The sequence below is a fragment of the Montipora capricornis genome, chromosome 12 (genome assembly GCF_036669925.1).
Source record: "Montipora capricornis isolate CH-2021 chromosome 12, ASM3666992v2, whole genome shotgun sequence".
Lineage (NCBI taxonomy): Eukaryota > Metazoa > Cnidaria > Anthozoa > Scleractinia > Acroporidae > Montipora > Montipora capricornis.
In genome coordinates this window covers 23,097,490-23,117,489 of record NC_090894.1, presented here as the reverse complement: position 1 = coordinate 23,117,489, position 20,000 = coordinate 23,097,490, and the positions used below count along the sequence as shown (strand labels likewise).

Sequence of the window (20,000 nt, the reverse complement as noted above, 5' to 3'; positions counted from 1 at the left end):
TATATGGGTATACATGGACATACATGGATATACATGGGTATACATGAATATATATGGGTATACATGGATATACATAGGTATACATGGACATATATTGGTATACATGGATATACATGGGTATACATGAATATATATGGGTATACATGGAAATTCACTGGTATATACCTTTATATATAACAATTTAAGGCTTTAATACATCCATGATATAATTACATACTATTATGATACACTTTAATAACACTACTTAAAGTACCAACCAAGAGCTTGCCGTGGAGACTGCTGGCCAAAATGAAAACGGCTCACTAGTTCCAGTCTGGTCTCTCACTCGTTATACAAGATGGCGCAGGAAACATTGAAGAAAAATGAACAAGATTCCGAGCGAAGTCCTCCAATTAACCCTCAAACAAAGTGGGAAAGATACTGGTATTCATTAAGTGGATAAAGTGCTGACATGGACTGTGTAATTCTTAACATTGATGCTTCATGTTCCTTTTGGAACAAGGCCGGTCAAACGTGGAGGATAGTTCTATAATCTATAGAATCATCATAATAAAGGCTTTTATTTTCATTTATCCGTGTTACACTATTGGGAATTAAATTGGGGAAATAATCCCTTATTATTTACAATTTTGGGAATAACTTGGGGGAATGTGTCCATATTATTCACAATTCTGGGAATAACTTGGGTGAAGGTTTCTATATCATTCACAATGCTGGGAATAACTTGTGAAATGTCTCCATATTATTCACACTGGGAATAACTTGGATAAATGTTCCCATACTAATCACAATTCTGGGAATAACTTGGGTAACGGTTTCTATATCATTCTCAATGCTGGGAATAACTTGGGAAATTTGTTCATATTATTCATAGTTCTGGGAATAACTTGGATAAATGTTCCCATACTAATCACAATTCTGGGAATAACTTGGGCAACGGTTTCTATATCATTCCCAATGCTGGGAATAACTTGGGAAATTTGTCCATATTATTCACAGTTCTGGGAATAACTTGGATAAATGTTCCCATATTAATCACAATTCTGGGGATAACTTGGGGAAATGTTCCCATACTAATCACAATTCTGGGAATAACTTGGGCAACGGTTTCTATATCATTCCCAACGCTGGGAATAACTTGGGAAATTTGTCCATATTATTCACAGTTCTGGGAATAACTTGGATAAATGTTCCCATATTAATCACAATTCTAGGAATAACTTGGGGAAATGTTCCCATACTAATCACAATTCTGGAAATAACTTGGGCAACGGTTTCTATATCATTCCCAATGCTGGGAATAACTTGGGAAATTTGTCCATATTATTCACAGTTCTGGGAATAACTTGGATAAATGTTCCCATATTAATCACAATTCTGGGGATAACTTGGGGAAATGTTCCCATACTAATCACAATTCTGGGAATAACTTGGGCAACGGTTTCTATATCATTCCCAACGCTGGGAATAACTTGGGAAATTTGTCCCTATTACTCACAGTTCTGGGAATAACTTGGATAAATGTTCCCATATTAATCACAATTCTGGGAATAACTTGGGGAAATGTTCCCCCATAATTCACCATTTTGGGAATAAATTGGGAACTTTTCCCATATTGTTCCCAGCTTTGGGTATAACTTGGGAAAACGTTCACAGCATATTCCCAATATTGGGATGTAAAAAAAAGTAGACATTCTTTCCCAATAAAAACCCAAAATTTCCCCCCAAAAGTAATTTCTTGTCCCAATTTTTTCCCATGAGTGGGAAAATTTCCCATTTAATTCCCAAATGGGAATCTCGAAAAGTTTCCTGTGTCTGGCACATGTGGGAACTGGAGCGGGGTGGTGTGTGGAACCCATGGGAACTTGTAACAGCAACTGAAGTAGCAGGTTATGCAAGTCAGGCCTCTGTCAGAAATGATGAAAAGGGATGGTGGACTGCATTTGTTGTGAGTTCAATTCTGTTGCCCAGTGTTGTTTTGAACAATAAGTTTGGAGATTGAGTGGAATGAAATGGATGGATATTGTTGTGGAAGGAGCTAAAGCCAGTTTGTTAGGCTCCTTTTTTAAAAAAGCACTTATTTTGTGGGATTTTACATAGCACAAATTATTTTCAGTAGGTGTTGTCTTCACTGACTTTGCTCTTTAATGGATTGAGAGTTGTCTTCTTACCTTTCATGCGTTGTTTCAGTTGAACTCTGATGACAATATCATGGTGATTGAACAGAACAGGTCTTTATCCCTCTCAGTATCCTCAGTGCCTTTTGGAATTTCAGTGAAGGTTTCCTGGAAAGTACCCGTTGATGAAGCAACGAACAAAGACTGGATAGGTGAGAAGGGTTTTACAGAATTAAGGTGGGGGGAAGGCAGTGTTCTGGGTAACAGATTTGCCATGGGTAATCAAATCTCTTTTTGATCAGAAACTTGATTTGTCTGTTTTGTTCTTCAGTTCAACTCGACTAGGTATTGTTATAAAGGTATCATCAAGTCTCCTCTTTCTAGTAAGGTTTTTTTAATAGGTTTATTTGAAGTCATTCTTTGTGTTGTTTTCAATACCTCCGTGTACAAAATGAATAAATGCATTACAATTAGGGGGATTTGTTTGGCATAGTGATGGAAAAAACCACCTAGCTTCCACTAACACATGCCACTATTCACCGCTTTGTTCAAGGGAACAAAGTATAGGATTCAGCTCTGATGCTTCTTATCTTTTTTTTGGAGGGGGGAGGATTTTCCTGCATGCGCAAGATTTCTTTGCCCATGGTAGGGAGACTTTTCAGAGAAGGTACCCCAACTAAGATTTGGACTTGGTCTCTCCTCATTCAGAGGCAATTTGCGATGACCATGAAGAACTTGAAACTGGACTATTACATAATTTTATAATTCTCCCAGTGTTGTTAAGAAAATTAAAGTACTAAATATTTTTGAAATACCATATTGTAGAAACTTGTAAAGCATCTGTTTACTGTTTTGATTTAATAGAATCAATGCCATTGAAATGTGAGCAAGTATTCTACAATTGCACTTAACCCTATGCTTGGGTCACATACGTACCCACCAAGATATTGTAACAAAAAAAAAACACTGAAATACTGTGAACTTTAAAGTTGATTCCTGGAGTCATCATCCTAATTTGGGTTGAGTATGTTTTTTCTCTTCTTTGGTCAAGGTGTTTTTTCAGGGTACCTCTCCTCTCATTTAAAATACTATGAAATGAAGTGAGAAGGCAGGCATGAACTCGGAAATAACCTATTGAGATTTTTCAAAACCATGACATAGAACTCCAAGAAATGATGAAAGTATTCGGCAAATAGGACAATTAAGAAGTAAAGTTTTAAATGTTAATGAAGGAAGTTTTTGCCTGGTTTTTTTTTTTCAGGAGTGTATCCATCAGGAGCAGATAACCACATGTATGTGGATTACCAGTATGTTGGAGGAGGACAGAACCCTGGCAAGGATGCTAAACCCATGGGTTCAGTGACTTTCAAATCCTACTTGCCTAATGGACAATATGTCTACCGTTACCTGTAAGCACTTAATTTAATAATATTAAAAAAAGAAAAATAAGTCTATATGTGTGTATAATGTATCAGTTAATAACAGTTTAGAGTGCTCAAATGTCTACCAAAAAATGTTCATAATTTTTTGCAAATCACCAAGGAACACTCAAGTGTTCCAGTTGAATCTACTTTACCAGGTCAGATAATTAAATCTTGCAAATGCTGTTTGGGGGAATCAGCTATACAAAGCATTTTATTCAAGTCTCGAGAAAATTGTTCTTTCCAGGGCAAACAGAAGATACTTTGATGCAGTTAGTGCTTTGCTCACTGCAACCAATGGAACAACAGACAAAGAATGGGTTCAAGTGTATCGCGGCATTGCAGCAGGACTTGGCAAAGAAGGCTTCAATTTTGAGAAATGTGTGGAGGATGGAAACCATACAGTGGAGTTATTCAAGGAATCATTTGCCGCTTTTCGGAACAATGATGTTTCTAAAGGTCTTCAGTTAATTGGTGCAGCTTTGATGGATGTTGTGAAAGCATTTGAAGACTGTGGGAAGACTGACATTGCGAAAGAACTAGAAAAGCTTGCAACAGACTTCATTCACTGTGTAGAAGGTACATTGAAATAATTATAATTACAAACTTCTGATTCGGTGACGTTGCATTATTTGTCAATGATTGTGCATTAGACTATGTTGCAAGTGCCTTCAATTACAAAATAGTCCTTGTAGAATTCTCAGATATATGCAAAAATGCTCCTAATGAGATGCACATGGATTTCAATAAGCATCACAAAGTGTTTCCTTGCTCATCTCCCAAACTTCAACAATAATATTACTAACATCACAAAGTGTCTCCCAAATGCTGCTCCTAAGGTAAGGATAAACAGCTGCTTTCACCCTGAGCTAAAAATAATGCTAACCTTTTACCCTTGTGTTATTGTTGAGAACAGGTGGCAATAATTATTACTTTGTCTTAGATGTCAAGAATGGAAGTGTATCTCTGAGTCATCATTAGGTGTATTTCTGGACATAGGTGCAAATTCCCAGAGTCAAACACAAAAATGAAATTTACCATCTTTATCTTCTTGCTCCTTTCATCTCTACAAATCATTTTAAAGAGCATTTTTATTTGAAGGGGATATATTTTTTGTGGGTGTTAAAAATGGTCAAGGGCATTTAAAAAAAACAGTCTCTTGAGGCCAGAAATAAAGAAAAGAGGGATAAAAAGAACAGCTTAATCTGCACATTACTGCCAACAGTGGTCAGGCATATAAACACAAAAATGTTTTTATTTTCTTTCTTGCAATTAGGAATGTGTGTCCATTTTGTGATTGATGTTGTGGATGAGATTTTGATCCTGTTTGAGAATGCCTACGAAATTTATGGTGACATTAAAGGAGCAAGTAATTCCTTTAACATCAATGCATATGAACAGGGTAAGTTGTATTATTAGTACTAACTGCTGGTGACAAACATTAACCTCATTTTAAATAAAATTCATTCCCTTCCACACAAGGTGTTGGCAAATAATTATCTGTAGTGCAAGTGGGGCAACGTTTTCTGTGATTAAATGGGCCTCCTAGTTTAGAATCAGCCAGAGGTTATTTAATTAAGTTTTATCACCAATAAAATGAATTGGTTTTGGTTTCACTTCTGATTGCTTGAAAAAGTGGCTCAAGAACCAAATCACTGAGTGAAGTAATGCAAAACCAAAGCAATTTGCTAATTACTTTTGGCACTCAATTGAAAATCACTCTATAAGGAAAAATGGGTGTGATGCCAAGCTAACTAATGGTTCATGAGATTGGCCATTAGTCTTAAGCCAATATTCATCAAAAGTTGACCTGTATTGCATCAGTGGTTCCACTCCAAGGTTTATCACAAGTGACATAAATATTATTATTTTGGTGTTTTTCCTAGACTAGATTTTCATATATAACGTTTTTGTTATATGTTGTTCAGGTGGGTACTGCATCGGGCGTGTCATCAGTGCCTGCATTACATTGCCACAGATGAGCAAGTGATAAGAAAGTGAACACCAGATTACATTCATCCAAGTCGCCAACCAACTGCAAAATGGTCTTGTGGAACAATAATGATTATATTTGTGATTTTTCTAAGGACATTGCACCATTATAATAATTACCAGGAGCCCATGAGTAGGAGCGAGCAACAGACTTATATTCCTGTCACGGCATTTACACAGACCGATTTATTTTAAGATTGAATTTCCCATGAATGGTACTCCCACAGGAGCCCAATGACCAATCACACAAAACTAACTTGATGTCGTAAAAATGCCGTGACATAGGCTTAGTATGAGAGTTGTTCGGTCCTATTCACAGGCTCCTGTAATACTGTACCAGTAAATCAATGCGGCTGATCAAGTTGAATAAGGGTGCAAAATCTAGACTAAGAGTACGATTCTTTCCAGTATAAGCAGAATATGACATGAACATAAATAATATTTATGTAGAATTTCATTATCACCATTGACTTTCATTTGAATTGTTGATTTTTCCATTGTCTCTGAAACTCATTAAAGAATATAGGCTGGAGCTATTTTCTCTATGTTGTGAATGAGCGAGTTGGGGTCTCCGTGCAGGAAACACTAGATGTTTGCAAAGGGGACAGTTTTGAAATGAGGTAGAGGTTGTTAAGGACGATGCCTACTAATTCAAAGGTATTTTTGCGCGGTTTACTGACTATGCTGGAAAAGCAGATCTTAACAAGTGTTATTGAAATCCAAATATTACTTTGGTTTTGCATTACTTTACTCAGTGATTGGTTCAAAGTTCTCGTGCCACTTTTTCAACCAATCAGAAGTGAAACCAAAACCAATCGTGGCTCGCGTGTGTACATTTTCCCGCACTTTGTGTTGGCTATGTGTAATTACTTTGAACTTGATTGGTTTACTGGATTGTCTCCGTCCTTTGTGATTGGCCAAAGTAATTACTTTGGGTTTGGTTTTACAACACTCAATTGAAAACCGCTGTCTGCACGATAACACTGACTCCTGAACATCCCCCATTGACGAGCAGAATCGACGGGCGTATTTAGACAGGGTAAAAGTATGAAGTCTCACTCCCAGGGGTCAATTGGTTAATGAAAAGATAGCATTCAGTCACAACAATCAACAAGATAAAGAACAGCTTTAATAATGGCATATTTGGAATACTGACTTACATATTGAGCACAGATACCATGCAAGCCAGCAGCACAATACACAAAGAAGCACCTGGGGTAGCACCTCCATCGCTATACTATTCTCTCTAATTCTTTAGCGTACTCAAGCATATGTTGGATCATTTTATAAGCTGGGATTTCCTGCTTTGCTTCCTTGTCTGTCTCCGGCTCAAAGTAGTAGTAGTTGTCTTTCTTTAAAAGCCATCCTCGCTGAAAAGAGGATTAAGTATAATAGACTCAGGGAATTATTGTTGGTTTACAAGTACATCTACTGTAGTGTCATGTCTCCAGTAAACAGAAATATAGCTCGGCAACATCAGACTTAAATTTCCATATTGCCAAAATGAGAAGAAATTTGTTTGATGTTAGCTCATTTCTTGTCTGTCAAAACATTATTTCAGTCACTCAGCCCAAAATTGATAATTATTTTTCTGCCTACTCATCCTACATGTATATTTATTTTCCTTGTTTGTCTTAGCCGTTATGCCATACAATGCAAACATAAATTATCATGAATGCCCTTGATTTTAATACTAGGATCAAGAAATCATTGATGATGATGATGATGATGATGATAATAACTTTATTTACATCTAAGTGTCAATGGATTTAGCTCTAGAGCACTAATTGGGGACACTAATGAAATTAACTCAATTGAAATCAAATATTGGTTTTTGTGGAGAGAGTTCTTTGGGAGAACTTTGAGGGTTAAATAACTAGAACCTCTATCAAAAGTATTACTACATGTATGCGAGGCTTGTGGAATGCAGCTAAAATGGAAAGTTTAGAGTAACAAGGTGATGAAGTCACAAAAACTAAGTTTGTGAAAATCTGGAATTTGTTGAAATCAATTGTCTAAAAGATTATTACTAAAAAATGTCCCTTGTCAAGAATCAATGTGTTGGTGCAAATGTATTCCATACAAACAATTGCAAGGTGTGCAAGCGTCATTGGCGCATGTGACATATCAAAACCGACACGCACATGCAGGGATGATGTAATTCAAAACAGTGCTGAAAAAGCAGACAAACAAAAGATGAAAACTTGCTTAAGCTCATCCTATGCACAGGATACCCAAGATTAGAAATTGCATCATGTTCCCAGACTAAAAGTTCCCACCTTTTCAGCAAAAGACTTCATATCTTTTTCACTCTCAAAGTACAGTATCCTAGTTGCCTCTGAGAAGGATATACATTGATAGGCTTTTTCTGCGCAAGCTGCTATTTCATCCCTGAAATACAAGGGAAAACATAGCTCACTCCCACATCAGTGTGATTTATATCATGTTATTCATCTTTTAACAAAGTCGTCAGCAGGGCAAGTACATGCGGACACCTAATGATATTCTTGCATGGACAAAAATATGATACCTTTAAATGAAAATTTTTGAAAATATCTTAAACCTTCACTAGTCCAAAGGATGCCCTTTGAAGGTATTTTGCTCAATCATACTAGAATTTAGTTGTCTGGGACCAGTGGATGACTGTGCATATGGATCCTTGCCATATTAGTGTAGACAGCATGGGTAACTTAAAATGCACTATTCAATAGAAATACCCAGAACTCTTGAAATCAAAAATTACTTGCTAATGATTCCTAGCCCAGCTTGGACTTGATAATGAGTTAACATACCTAAGGGTATCCAGAAGAATGTTCATAAAGAAGTGATAGTTGTCAGCTGGCACATTCCCTCTTGCTAGAAATACCTAGAGCACAAAAGACAAAACAACATCATTCAACAACTGTGTCGCTAAGTGTAGGTTGGGTGCCTGAGACATCTTGGAGCTTCCACTATTGGTAGACAGCTCCAAGCTGGAGACTGCACTGATGGCTGGCAAAACCTGACAAACCAGCCATGAGCCCCCACGCCCCCAAGAATATAGGCACCTGTCACACTGATAAAAAGTGGAAAGCAGAGGGGGAAGGGAGGGGGAAAAAACTACTAAACGCCCCACACAAAATGCTCCTTCTTCTTGCCACACCAATGAATAAGCTCTACAACCCAAAGCATGAGGACTCCAATCCATGCACAAATACAACAAACCACTGACAACAATATTGACTGCAGTCACTCCTATAGTTGTTAACTCAGTTAAACTGCATTTAACTTCATGATAAAACAACAAGTACCTCATGCTTCAATGTTCCTTAACCCAAAAATTGAATTGTGGGGAGTAGATGAGCTGTATGATTAATCAATAAATCATTAATCTTACTTACAATGTCATTTTGATTTATGTGTTATGGCAGATGATGCAACATTGATCAATATGGCTTAAAGAAAGTTAACGAAAATTACAAAGAATTAATAATACCTTGTTGTAGTTTCCCTCCATGAGGTACTAAAAAAAGAATTCAATGTTAATAATCTCACTTTAGGACAATAATTATTATAATTGAAGAAGGGCATTAAATTACGGCTACACAGCCAAAAAAGGCCATAGTTTCTTCAAAAACTGTGGTGATATGACGAGGAAAGAAATGTCTGAAATTGATGTGTATCCTCTGAATAAATTAACATAACTAAATGTAGGAGAATCTGAAAGGTGATGTTTCAGATTTCAAACCTTTGTCCTCATAACATTGTTTCCAGGATTCAACAGTCTGTTTATTTTGGGTTAACATTAATGTTTTATTCAGTGGTCTGCCATAACTAACATTAAAATCTAGCAAGAGCTATGCTCCAGGAAAAAGAGGAATCAAAGACTTGCAAAACAAAAGGCAGTAAAAGGGTACACGCACACAAATGATCCATAGATGTTTCCTTGGCTGTAATTTAATTGCATGGAAACTAACCATTTTTCTTCCCTCACTCATTGATTAAATTATGCAATCCTACATCAAATGCATTTACCTGTTCAAGGGAAACAGAATGTTTGATATAAACACTGTTTTGTAGTTCCTTGGCAGGCAAAAGTTCCAATTCCTGAAAATCAGACGCATATTCCTGATTTTTTATTTTATTTTACAAAAGACAAACATGTTTTCATCTCTGACCATTCACTTGTTTGATACATGAGGACCCACTGCTTGCAACAGCCCTGTTATGGAGCTTATCATGGAGGCAGATACATGTACATTTCAGATATTAACATTACATTAACGTCAATTTCTGAAATGTAATACAAGCCAATTTTGTTAATCCATTGACTCCTCAAGTGGCCCAGGACATCCCCAGCTGACAAGTAAAATCCCCAGGCATTAGACAGAGTAAAATCTGTTGTCTCACTGCCAAGAGTCAATGGGTTGAAGGAAAACGATAGATGGATTTGTTACATTCCTACACTTCAAATTGTCACTAACAAACTTACACGAAAGTGGGGAAGGTGTCTAGATGCTGTGTGGGATACTTCTTGATACTTTTAACAAAATCGGCTTCTATAATTTTTGTTAACATCAAGTTTAACTACTACAAGGCTGCTGCCTTAAAAGTTAGTACCCCGAGTTATTTTTTCAAGAGCCCAGAAGTAATTAATTAAAAGTGAGGATGAATCACCTTGTGATAAGCTAGGCACCCGTTCGGGCTACTCTTTCAGAAATTTGGTCGCCCGCGCTCGCAAGTAAGGCAGACCAGGTGACCATTAGGCAGCAGCCTTGCACTATGTCAATTTCTGAAATGTATCTGCCTTCCTGGTGAGGCTTCAGAACAGGTAAGCAGATACATTTCAGAAATTGACATTAATAAATGGTAGCTGATTTTGTTAAGCATCGTGAAGTATCGCCTTTCACCTCTCCTCAACTTCAAGAATATAGAACATCCATCCTGATGCACAGGAAATTTCACAAATGTACCCCAAAATCTGACCCTCAAGAAAACACATAGCTACGATAACCTTCCTCCTTGGTGCAAGATCATGCTTTACAAGCGCAATTCGTTTTAACAATATTATTGTTTGCTGTACTGACAAAGGTAATCCGCGCATGCAAAGCAACATGGGGAAGAAAATATATAACATTAATTCCATTTTGGTATTTAACTGTTTTTGCCTGCGGTATTTGCCAAGTTTTGGTGCGGAAATGCGGTATTGGGCAACCCCCAATGTCCCCCTCTTCCTGATCTGCAGTGGTCCATATGAATGTATCTTGTGGTTCAATTTTTGCCCTTGTTCAAAATCTTTTAAACCAGTTCAATTTTGATTTTTCTTTGTCTAATATTCATTATTATTACTTTATGATCTGAAACAAAGTAAAGTCAAAATTAAAGTGGTTTATAGACTTTTGAACCAGGAAAAGATTTGAACCTCAGCAGGAGATGGTCTTCATGGGAAGCCAACTCATTTAGCACCAGGCTATTAACTTACAGTGTGAAACTCTGCTAGCCGGTTTTGAGCGAGAAGAGATAACAAATTTAGGCCCAGAAGCTGATACATGTAAGCAGATTCCTCCAGGATACCTCTATCAAAAGAGAAAAGGATGAAAGCTTAAATGAATAATAATAACAATGTCATGGTATTAGTTTACTATTAATAGGTCAAAACATACATTGCGTTGCATTCCTTGTAATTAATGGCTTGTGCATTCACAAGAGGTTGACCCCTTACTTGTAATCCAGATAGTATGGCTTCAACTGAGCCATATATCTTTCAAATGATGGGATATCCTTTTTCAAGATACTCCACTGAACTCCAATTTCTAGCGCATCCCCTAAAACAGAAGTACAATAATCTCTGTATTAACCATGGCATAACCAAAAGACTAATACTACCATTTGTGACTGTAACACCATTAAGCCATTCACTCCTGACCCCCCCCCCCCCCATTGACTCTTGAGCCACCCCCCCCCCCCCTTCCCTCATTGACAAGTAAAATTGTCTGGCATTTGACAGACGAGTCTAGGAGTCCATGGGTTACACTGTAACTCACTGGATCTTTTCCTGATTTTAACACTTACAGGTAGCAATTACTCCTAAGAAGGGAAGAGTATGGGAGTCTCCAACAAACATGAACCTCCACAGCTACAAACTGTTGAAAGGCAACTGAGCTAGACAATGTCACTGGTATCTATTTTTTTGCAAACAGATTGTGGCTTTTTCACTTCCAAAAAATTTCATTGTTACATTTTTCCTTACATTTCTCCAAAAAGACCATAATATCCAAAATTCTTTACAAAAGCTACGCTGCCTTCTCATTTTCTGAAAGTGATTGTCCAGGTGGCATTTGAGCAAGCAACTTGAGGCCTACGGTGGTCCAGTTCTTTGTCAACTGAGCAGACGGGACTGCCATCCCAATATCAAAATAATGGCATTAGCAACTTACTTGCCAACAAAAGTTCCTGAGGACTTGGTTTGGTTGACGATGTTGGTAAGAATGAGAATTGAATCAAAGCCATCTAAAGGAACAATGGATGGGAAGTGAACGGTCAGTAAGTTGCAACACAGCTGCACATACAGATTAGTGGTAAACATTATTATATTTTCAAGGGTAACATGTACGGCAAGTTTTAAACACAGGTCACTCGTTACAGGTCATTGTTTTACCTATACTAAAGCAACCCAACAACAACAATATCTATATTAGATCTAAATAATTCTAACTTACAGAGCTTTTGCCCGCAATTAGTGAGGGCTATTCGAGGTGGGCAAAAGAGAAAAAAAGAAAAATTATTTAAAAGTTCCAAAAATGATATCCAAAGAACAAACCTAGAAGCAATCAATACTAAAGCAACCCAAAACCTTCACATTTGCTAACCTTAGGCCTAAACATCGCATCAAAATTGATGCGGTTTGGAAGTGTTTACACAGTACCATTTTCGCCATAAAATCCAAGTCGTGATGGTCTAAACGAGGGCTGCACTACGTGCTAAATTCACTATTTTGAATTTAACAATGCAAATTTCGCACCAAAACAGTAACCGTATTCAAAACGATGTGGTTTCGCTGTTTACACGACAGATGAAACCGCATCGTTTTGAAAACGATCCACTTTTAGTAACGGTTTCAAATCGACACAGTTTCGGCAACAGTCTCGATCGGTGTCGTGTAAACAGAAGGTGTAACCGTATCGAAAATGACGCAGTTACAAATGAAACTGCATTCGTGTAAACGCTGTCTAACTTCCCTGATATCTCACCCATTCTGGGATGGCTGATACCCCAATCATATGCAATTTTCCTAACATATTAAAATTACTTTATCAAAGTCTACAAACGTTGATAAAAAACAACATTAAGCTGTCAAACAAACAGCTTTCTGGATATCTACGCTAGACAAAGAATGAGAGCAAAACATTCCACGTTATGTTAATAAAGGATTTTCGTTTTCCTTCCACATTATGTTTACATAACCACTAAAAATATTAAGGAAATTAAAACCATTCACTCTTCAAAATCAACTACGAAACTTAGAACTGACCTGTGATTGGACGAACTACTTCAACAAAATTAATTTGGACAGCATCACAGATAATTAATGTTGACCTGGTCAACACAATTCCACCTGTAGCCTAACGCAGGGTAACAAAATTTGACTGAAGAAAAATTGAGCTTAAATTATACTGTTCATTCATCCGCAATATTACGCTGCACAATTTCTTCGCATTTATCTTACGGAAAAAAACTATGCTTACTTACCTTCATTCCAGAAAGAAGCTTTCCTACTTTTTCTAGATCAACAGGTTTTCTATTCCATTCCTTTATCAAAGTTTGATAAAGGGACACAACTTCTTTTAAGCCGGCCTGGGCAGCCATCTTGGATTTTTGCTCAGGCACAGTTGCTGCAGGGATTTCGTCCAGCGGTGAAGATAATTCTAACGGTAGCTACTGTATGTAACCGTTATTGTAGTGTATTTAAATTAGAAGTTATACCTACGCGTATCAGAGACTGGGTCCTATAGTCCTAGGAATGCCTGGTAGATTTCAACAAATCGAGGTTCAAAAGAAATTTTAATTTACACAAGCCAACAAGTCGTTTTTTTTTGCCTTTGTGCTATGGAAAGTGATATACAAGATGGATTGGAAGACCTTGGGTAAATTTTGAGTTATTTCACTGATATGCGTTTAAGGGCAAAGCGCTAGTTTTAACAGTTGGTGGGGCCGAAGTCACTCCATGGATACATTTAATGATTTTGTGTTAGTTTTTACAAAATAGACTAGAAGACAAGTCAAAGGAAAAAATTAAACTCGCATGCTTACGTTTCACCAGTGCATTTCAAGACAAAGTGCATTCATGAGTTGACCCATAGGGTTCTTTGAAACCTTTAAATGTTAGTCATAAGGTAATTATCACATGTACAGTATGTGTACCGATAATGTTGTGCTGGAAATTGATTTTGTCTCTTCATGATCTTGTTGTCTCTTCTCTGTTAAGTTTTGATGGTGCTCTCATGGAGGAAGGAGCATTAACAGCGGCTGTCCAAGGGGAAAAGCTCAAATCAGAGTTTATGACACTGTGCGTTTGGCTTGTCAAAGAGATGAAAGGCCTTTGTAATATACAAGAAAATGTGTCAGGTAAATAACCCTTTTTCTTCTCCTAGCTAGCATCTCCCATAGTGCAGCAGCAGAACATGAAAAGTAGTAATTATATAGCTGGTAGTTAATCCGCAATTGTCAGCATAGCTATTATTCTTTAATTCTTTAAAACTGTCCAATTAAGGATTAACTTGGATAGTTTCAGGTAGGGTTTTCCTTTACAAACAGGCAAACTGTCCAATTTAGAAAATATAGGATAGTTTGTCTAAGGCAATCAAATCCCAGAAATTACTATAGGTAAATTATAGAAACTAGGCAATCAGCACAAAGCATAGCATCAGCGCTGTTGTCTCTGTTTGTAGTCAGGTTGACAATGGCAGAGTTGAGCCGCAGAGGTTTGCCAAATGTTCCCATTTCTCAGGACTTTTTCAGCGATATGAAAGATTTCCTACATTACCAAAAGAAGAGCTTGCCAACCTGAGAGGAGAAAACCAAAACTAAAACGGCAGGTTAGTTTTGCAGGTTGCAGGTTGCAGGTTGCAGGTTGAAATTTACTGTGACTGTTACATGAATAGCTAACCTTAGGCCTATTAGGCCTAAAGAAAACGTTTTAGGCCTAATGAGGCCTAAAGAAAACGTTTTTAGGCCTAATTAGGCCTAAGGGAAGCTATTCATGTAACAGTCACAGTAAATTTCAACCTGCAACCTGCAACCTGCAACCTGAAAACTAACCTGCCGAAACTAAAACACCTCCAAGAGTACAAAAACTTGGGTGAATTTTTTTCAGAGTGGAAGGTGCAGCTTATTGAGGTGAGAAAGTTGGAAGATATCCCTCATCATGAGCTATATGCAGTTCTTTGCCTTTTTTTTGCCGAAATGAGAAAAAAGGATGGTCATGAATACGAACCAGAAAGTTTGGCTGTCATGCAATGCTCATTGGATGGTCATTTAAAAAAACTGTGGCAGAAACTACAGTATTTTGTGAGATCATGAATTTGCAAATTCAAGGCAACAACTTAATTTTAAGTGAGCGGAGGGTTACGGAAAGCGAAAAAAATTCCCCTCATGCTTTAAGCAAAGCGGACAAAGAATTCCTCTGGGGTTCAGGTAGTATTTTGGAAATGATAATAATTCACGGTATTTTAGTTTGTCTTTCTTTAATGATAATAGCTTGACTGAGCAATGCCCAATTACAACTGACTAGCTATATAATAATTATAACTAGGTAACAGGACTACGGTACATGCTTGTCCAATTTGGAAATAATTAGATTTAAAAAATTCCTCGGACTGCCAAATTGGACTCGGCCTTTGGCTGTCCTCAGAATTTTCACATCCAATTATTTCCAAATTGGACAGCATGTAGTCCTATTACATATAGTAATCAAACGAAGATCATACCTTTACTCCTGGTAGGCATACTGAGACTTTTAACTGTCCATCTGGGCCCAGTTGTTCGAAAGCCGATTAACTTAATCCAGGATTAGTGTTAAGTTTGCTTTCCTTTCATCAACTTTTTCATGAAACTTTCTTTTGCTTATTTTTGTTTTTCAAGATTGGTTTCCTCTAATGTAAATTTTGCTGAATATCAGTGTTGAACAGCATTTGGGAGGAGAGAAATAATCTCCTTGGTAAAATTTAATCTGGGATTAGCGTTAATCAGCTTTTGAACAACCAGGCCCTAGACCATAGTATGTGATTTGTTTTTTTCAAGTATCCGAAAACCATCATTTGCAGAAAAATAATTTCTTCAACTATTATTAAATTATAGTTTTACTTGAATGTAGATATTTGAAAGGCGATTAGTCATATACATGCATCATGATATTTTAATGTGTTAAAAACGTATCTGATCTGATTTTAATACCCGATAATTTGGTTATATATAGATAAAAAATATTCTAGATTAATGTCGCAGTTCCCGCGGATATTTATAGTTAAGACACACTACAAAAACAAAACGCAAGAGACAATGTTGGCGTAAAGGGGGGGACACCGCTCCACGATCGGCGTGACAGACGACTTCCGTAGCGTGACTAAAAGCCTGAACTTATCTCCCCGACGCATGAGGCGAACCGCGCCGGATCGGACAAGTTGTAGGCCGGTAAAAGCCAAATAATGATATACAAGCCTAACTTTTCACGGCACTACGAGCTAAACCTCCGGCCAGCATCGTGCTATAATGGAAAGAGTGTAGGCGGTAAAAATAGCTCAAGCCTCCTTATCTCCCCAGCACTACGAGCCGACTCCGCCGGCACGTGCTGGATCGGACAAGAACAAAGGCAGATAGAGAGCGTAAAATGGCATAGCATGAAAAACACCGAAGCTTGGGGAAGTCGCTGCGAGACTTAACCGAACCGTGTACCGAGAGGTGAACCCGAATTTATTCAACTTGACCTTAACAAAACCTCCGAAGGGAGGGAGGGTGGGAATAAAATTCGTAAACAGTAAAGGTACTCCTTACAGTTAACTATAGAGCTCACAAAGTGATACTTTGGACTTTACTAGACCTTTTATACTGAGACTAATGTCTAGGACTAAACCAATGGTGACTAACGTACCATCTAAAACAAACAACTTCTGTAGCGCTCAACGCGACATGAATGGGGATAGTTGTTGCTTTTCGCCAATCCAGATAAGGGATATAACTGTAGGCAGACAGTATTAAAGACAAGGATAAAGGAACACAGTTCGGATTGTTAGAATATAGGAATCCATTCATGTCTCGTTTGCGTTGCGTAATGTTTACGAAATAACGTGACATGTGGAGGGATAGCTCTACCAGTCACGCTCCATTAACTACGTTTTACAACGCTGTTGTAAAGCTTTACTTATTAAACAGAATTTTTGGTTGCAACTCTGCAGCCTTCTTCGGAGTAAAATATGCAGTTCTGAGTGTAAGTTTGTCTGAAGAAGGCTGCACTTGCAACCGAAAATTCAGTTTAAGACTATTTTTTAACTATATATAACCATATTTTTAAAATCAGATCAGATAAAACGTTTTCAACACATTATATTACAGTTCTTGTCCTAAACACTTTTAATTAAGATCTCTCTTTTTATTCAGAAAAGTCAACTCAAGGTGTTTTCAAGGATGACCAATTATTTATTATTGGAATACTCTTTGATCTAATTTTAACTGAAAACCACTTATATCAGTCTCTCAGACATTTAATAAGTATTTTAAGGTTTTACATGTACTTGCACAATTATTTATTTGACAGTCTATTCCCTCATGTTTCATAATTTAACATTTCAGAAAAAGAAGATGAGGAAACTTTCAGAATGGAAATGAGTGGTTTATTAACTGAAATGGGTGAGTTTCAAGGGGGTTTAATTTGCTGCATGTTTGAGACATAAGAAGGAGAAGAGAAAGTGCTTTCTTTGTACCATGTGTAGTACTTAATAACCATCAGGTGCCCTAGGACGAGCCGAGTTGACGAGTAAATATCATCTGGCTGCGTTAGACAGAGTAAAATCTGTTAAGTATCACTCTCAGGAGTGAATGGATTAATAAACCACTGCATAAGGATGATAATAACTTTAATTATTATAATAAATTAAATTATTGTTAGTAGTATAATTACATAGATGATTAATGAAAATTCTCTGCACTGATTGGTTGCACTTGAGGTCATTATAAAAATGAAAATCTCCTATTAATTTAAATATAAGTAAGCAGTATTTTCTTTAAAAATGGCCAGTGACAAGCCGTTTTAAGGAGGTGACAGATAAAGAAAATCCTTTTTTTTTTCAAATAATTCCCTATCATTTATTATACCAAAGCAAAAATATTTCGGGGAATAATAAATTATTGTTAATTATTACTTATATATTATTGTTTAATGTAGTTCCCTATCTCACAACGGGCATTACAAAACCACAAAACAGCGAAACACCGAAACGAAACACTAAAACACCATGTATGACCCTACCATACATTGAATACTAACCCACAAAGGTTGGATTTGAGATTAAATATTGTTTTAGTCCTAATTAGACTAGGCCTAAAATGTTATAAATGCTCGTAATTCAATGAGATTAAGATTAGGATTCATATTAGGACTGGGATTAGGAGCAATTACTTTTTAGGCCAACCTTTGTTTGTTAGTATTTAAGGTATGGTAGGGTCATACATGGTGTTTTGGTGCTTCGCTGTACTGCTGTTTCATTGTTTAGTAATGTCCTCTCACAACCCTTGTTCATAAAGTGCTTTTGGATGTTAAAGAACATTGTTCGTAAAGAGTTGAGGGCACCAAGTTACCTGTGTTGTGGTCTGGCTTGAGAAATGTCGATACCTTGTGTTATAATTTGCACTCCACATCCTATCAAGTTTCATGATGAATCTCAGCACCAAACTAGTAACCTCAAAAACTGTTCATCTTACTGATCAAGTGGATTTGTTCAGAAAATGTTACATTAGTAGTTATTAAGTAGCAGTAGCAGTAGCAGTAGCAGTAGCATTAGTAGTAGTAGTAGTAGGAGGAGGAGGAGGCCTCCGTCGGTTGGTGTTGACCATGGATGGTGATGTTCCCTAGTTGGATGCCGTGGTAGGTCCACGGCTGGAACAGCTACGGCTGTGACTGAAGAGGCCAATCTGGGAGCGACAAACTCTGCCACAGTGGATGCAGGTATGAGTGGTTGCCGGGTTGTCTCCAGGTGTGTGCGCCTTCCGTCTGGCTTTCTTGTCCTCTGTCAGGTTCTGGACCTTCTCTTTGCCCATCTTTAACTGTTTCTTCAACACACTGCGCCATCTGCAGCGGTCAGCTGCTGTGCACTCCCAGCTCTCAGTGTTTATGTCCAGAGCTCTCATGTCATGTCAGAAAATGTACTGAGACCTTAAAGTACGAACCAAAGATTCTTGGTGGCCAAACTTCAATCTATTTTGTACTGAATTGAAGGATTTATAGATAACAAAAAATTTGATGGCATTGCATGTGCCCTGTGTATCCTTGATGACCATCAATGGCTTACAGAAAGTGTAACTTTTTCATCAATGGAGGAATAAAATTAGTGATAACAAGATACATATATATTAGGCAATTTAGTGAAGTGATTCATTTCAAAGAAATTCACATGCATTATGTTTATTTTTCTTGTTCATCAATGTCACTTTTAGGTTGTCCTCATTCTCATCTCTCGGGAGTAGAGGGTCTCTCCACACCTTCAAATCGACTGCTTTTATTAGGTAATAGCGATTATTAAAACATCTTTCCTCTTTATGGAAGCATTGATTTTTTTATAACCTTTGCTCATAAGTAAAACAGAAAGGAATGTGAATTTAGGAACTCTTTTCTCTACATATAGACTATCTAACATCAGAGCTTCAAGCCATGCGAATGATTGGAGGAGAAGAAGAGGAAATGGAAGTCGAAGATCAAGTAATAAATGATAAAATTAATTATAATTATCATGTGATCACAGTTGGCAGAAGTTAATAAATTTAAGTTAATTAATTATAAAAATAAAATGAAATAAATGAAATATTTTGAGCAAAGTGAAGGACTGATTCTCACTGAGTGCAATTCAGGGCTAAAAAGATTATTTTATTGATTCAGAAGCTAAATCATATCAAATGGATGACATCACATTAAAATGAAATTACACCAATTTTCAAAAACATTTGTCTTTGTTTCTATAAACAGTCTGTGAGTCCTGCCTTACAACAGATTTTAACAATATTAACAGCGTTGGATATGCCACAACCAACCAGAGAGTCCACAGTATTTGAATTGTTTTCAAAGATAGAGTCAAAGGTTTGTCTCATTTACTATTAATAAGTTATCTGTTAATATTTTGTCTCATACAATGTATTGCAACAGTAACCTCAAAATGTTTACGTTGTAACTTCATTTTTCAGGTGCGACAACTCTTGACCAAAGGACCCAAAGATCATCTAGGAACTC

General features: G+C 37.1%; 3 protein-coding genes across 3 annotated transcripts in view; 2 read left to right on the top strand and 1 right to left on the bottom strand.

Annotated features, from left to right (window-relative positions):
* LOC138026232 (uncharacterized) overlaps positions 1-5,668 on the top strand; it is a 27,073-nt gene extending 21,405 nt beyond the window's left edge. The window contains exons 7-12 of the mRNA XM_068873473.1: positions 1,815-1,948; positions 2,191-2,329; positions 3,379-3,526; positions 3,786-4,117; positions 4,815-4,940; positions 5,467-5,668. Of these exons, the coding sequence (XP_068729574.1) occupies positions 1,815-1,948; positions 2,191-2,329; positions 3,379-3,526; positions 3,786-4,117; positions 4,815-4,940; positions 5,467-5,528 (941 nt within the window). The 3' untranslated portion in view covers positions 5,529-5,668. The remainder of the gene's footprint in view (positions 1-1,814; positions 1,949-2,190; positions 2,330-3,378; positions 3,527-3,785; positions 4,118-4,814; positions 4,941-5,466) is intronic.
* Positions 5,669-6,639: 971 nt separating this feature from the next.
* LOC138026229 (26S proteasome non-ATPase regulatory subunit 8-like) lies at positions 6,640-13,417 on the bottom strand. The gene is made up of 9 exons (XM_068873469.1): positions 13,259-13,417; positions 11,947-12,019; positions 11,232-11,334; positions 10,992-11,085; positions 9,545-9,616; positions 9,006-9,032; positions 8,323-8,396; positions 7,810-7,921; positions 6,640-6,900 (listed from the first exon to the last, which is right to left on the bottom strand). Exons 1-9 carry the CDS (start codon positions 13,373-13,375, stop codon positions 6,763-6,765), a joined length of 810 nt encoding a protein of 269 aa, XP_068729570.1. The 5' UTR covers positions 13,376-13,417; the 3' UTR covers positions 6,640-6,762.
* Positions 13,418-13,504: 87 nt separating this feature from the next.
* Positions 13,505-20,000, top strand: part of LOC138026225 (protein FAM98A-like) — a 12,831-nt gene continuing 6,335 nt past the window's right edge. The window contains exons 1-7 of the mRNA XM_068873464.1: positions 13,505-13,653; positions 13,995-14,134; positions 17,354-17,410; positions 19,214-19,282; positions 19,402-19,475; positions 19,740-19,850; positions 19,955-20,000. The exon at positions 19,955-20,000 is cut by the window's right edge and continues 35 nt beyond it. Of these exons, the coding sequence (XP_068729565.1) occupies positions 13,616-13,653; positions 13,995-14,134; positions 17,354-17,410; positions 19,214-19,282; positions 19,402-19,475; positions 19,740-19,850; positions 19,955-20,000 (535 nt within the window). The 5' untranslated portion in view covers positions 13,505-13,615. The remainder of the gene's footprint in view (positions 13,654-13,994; positions 14,135-17,353; positions 17,411-19,213; positions 19,283-19,401; positions 19,476-19,739; positions 19,851-19,954) is intronic.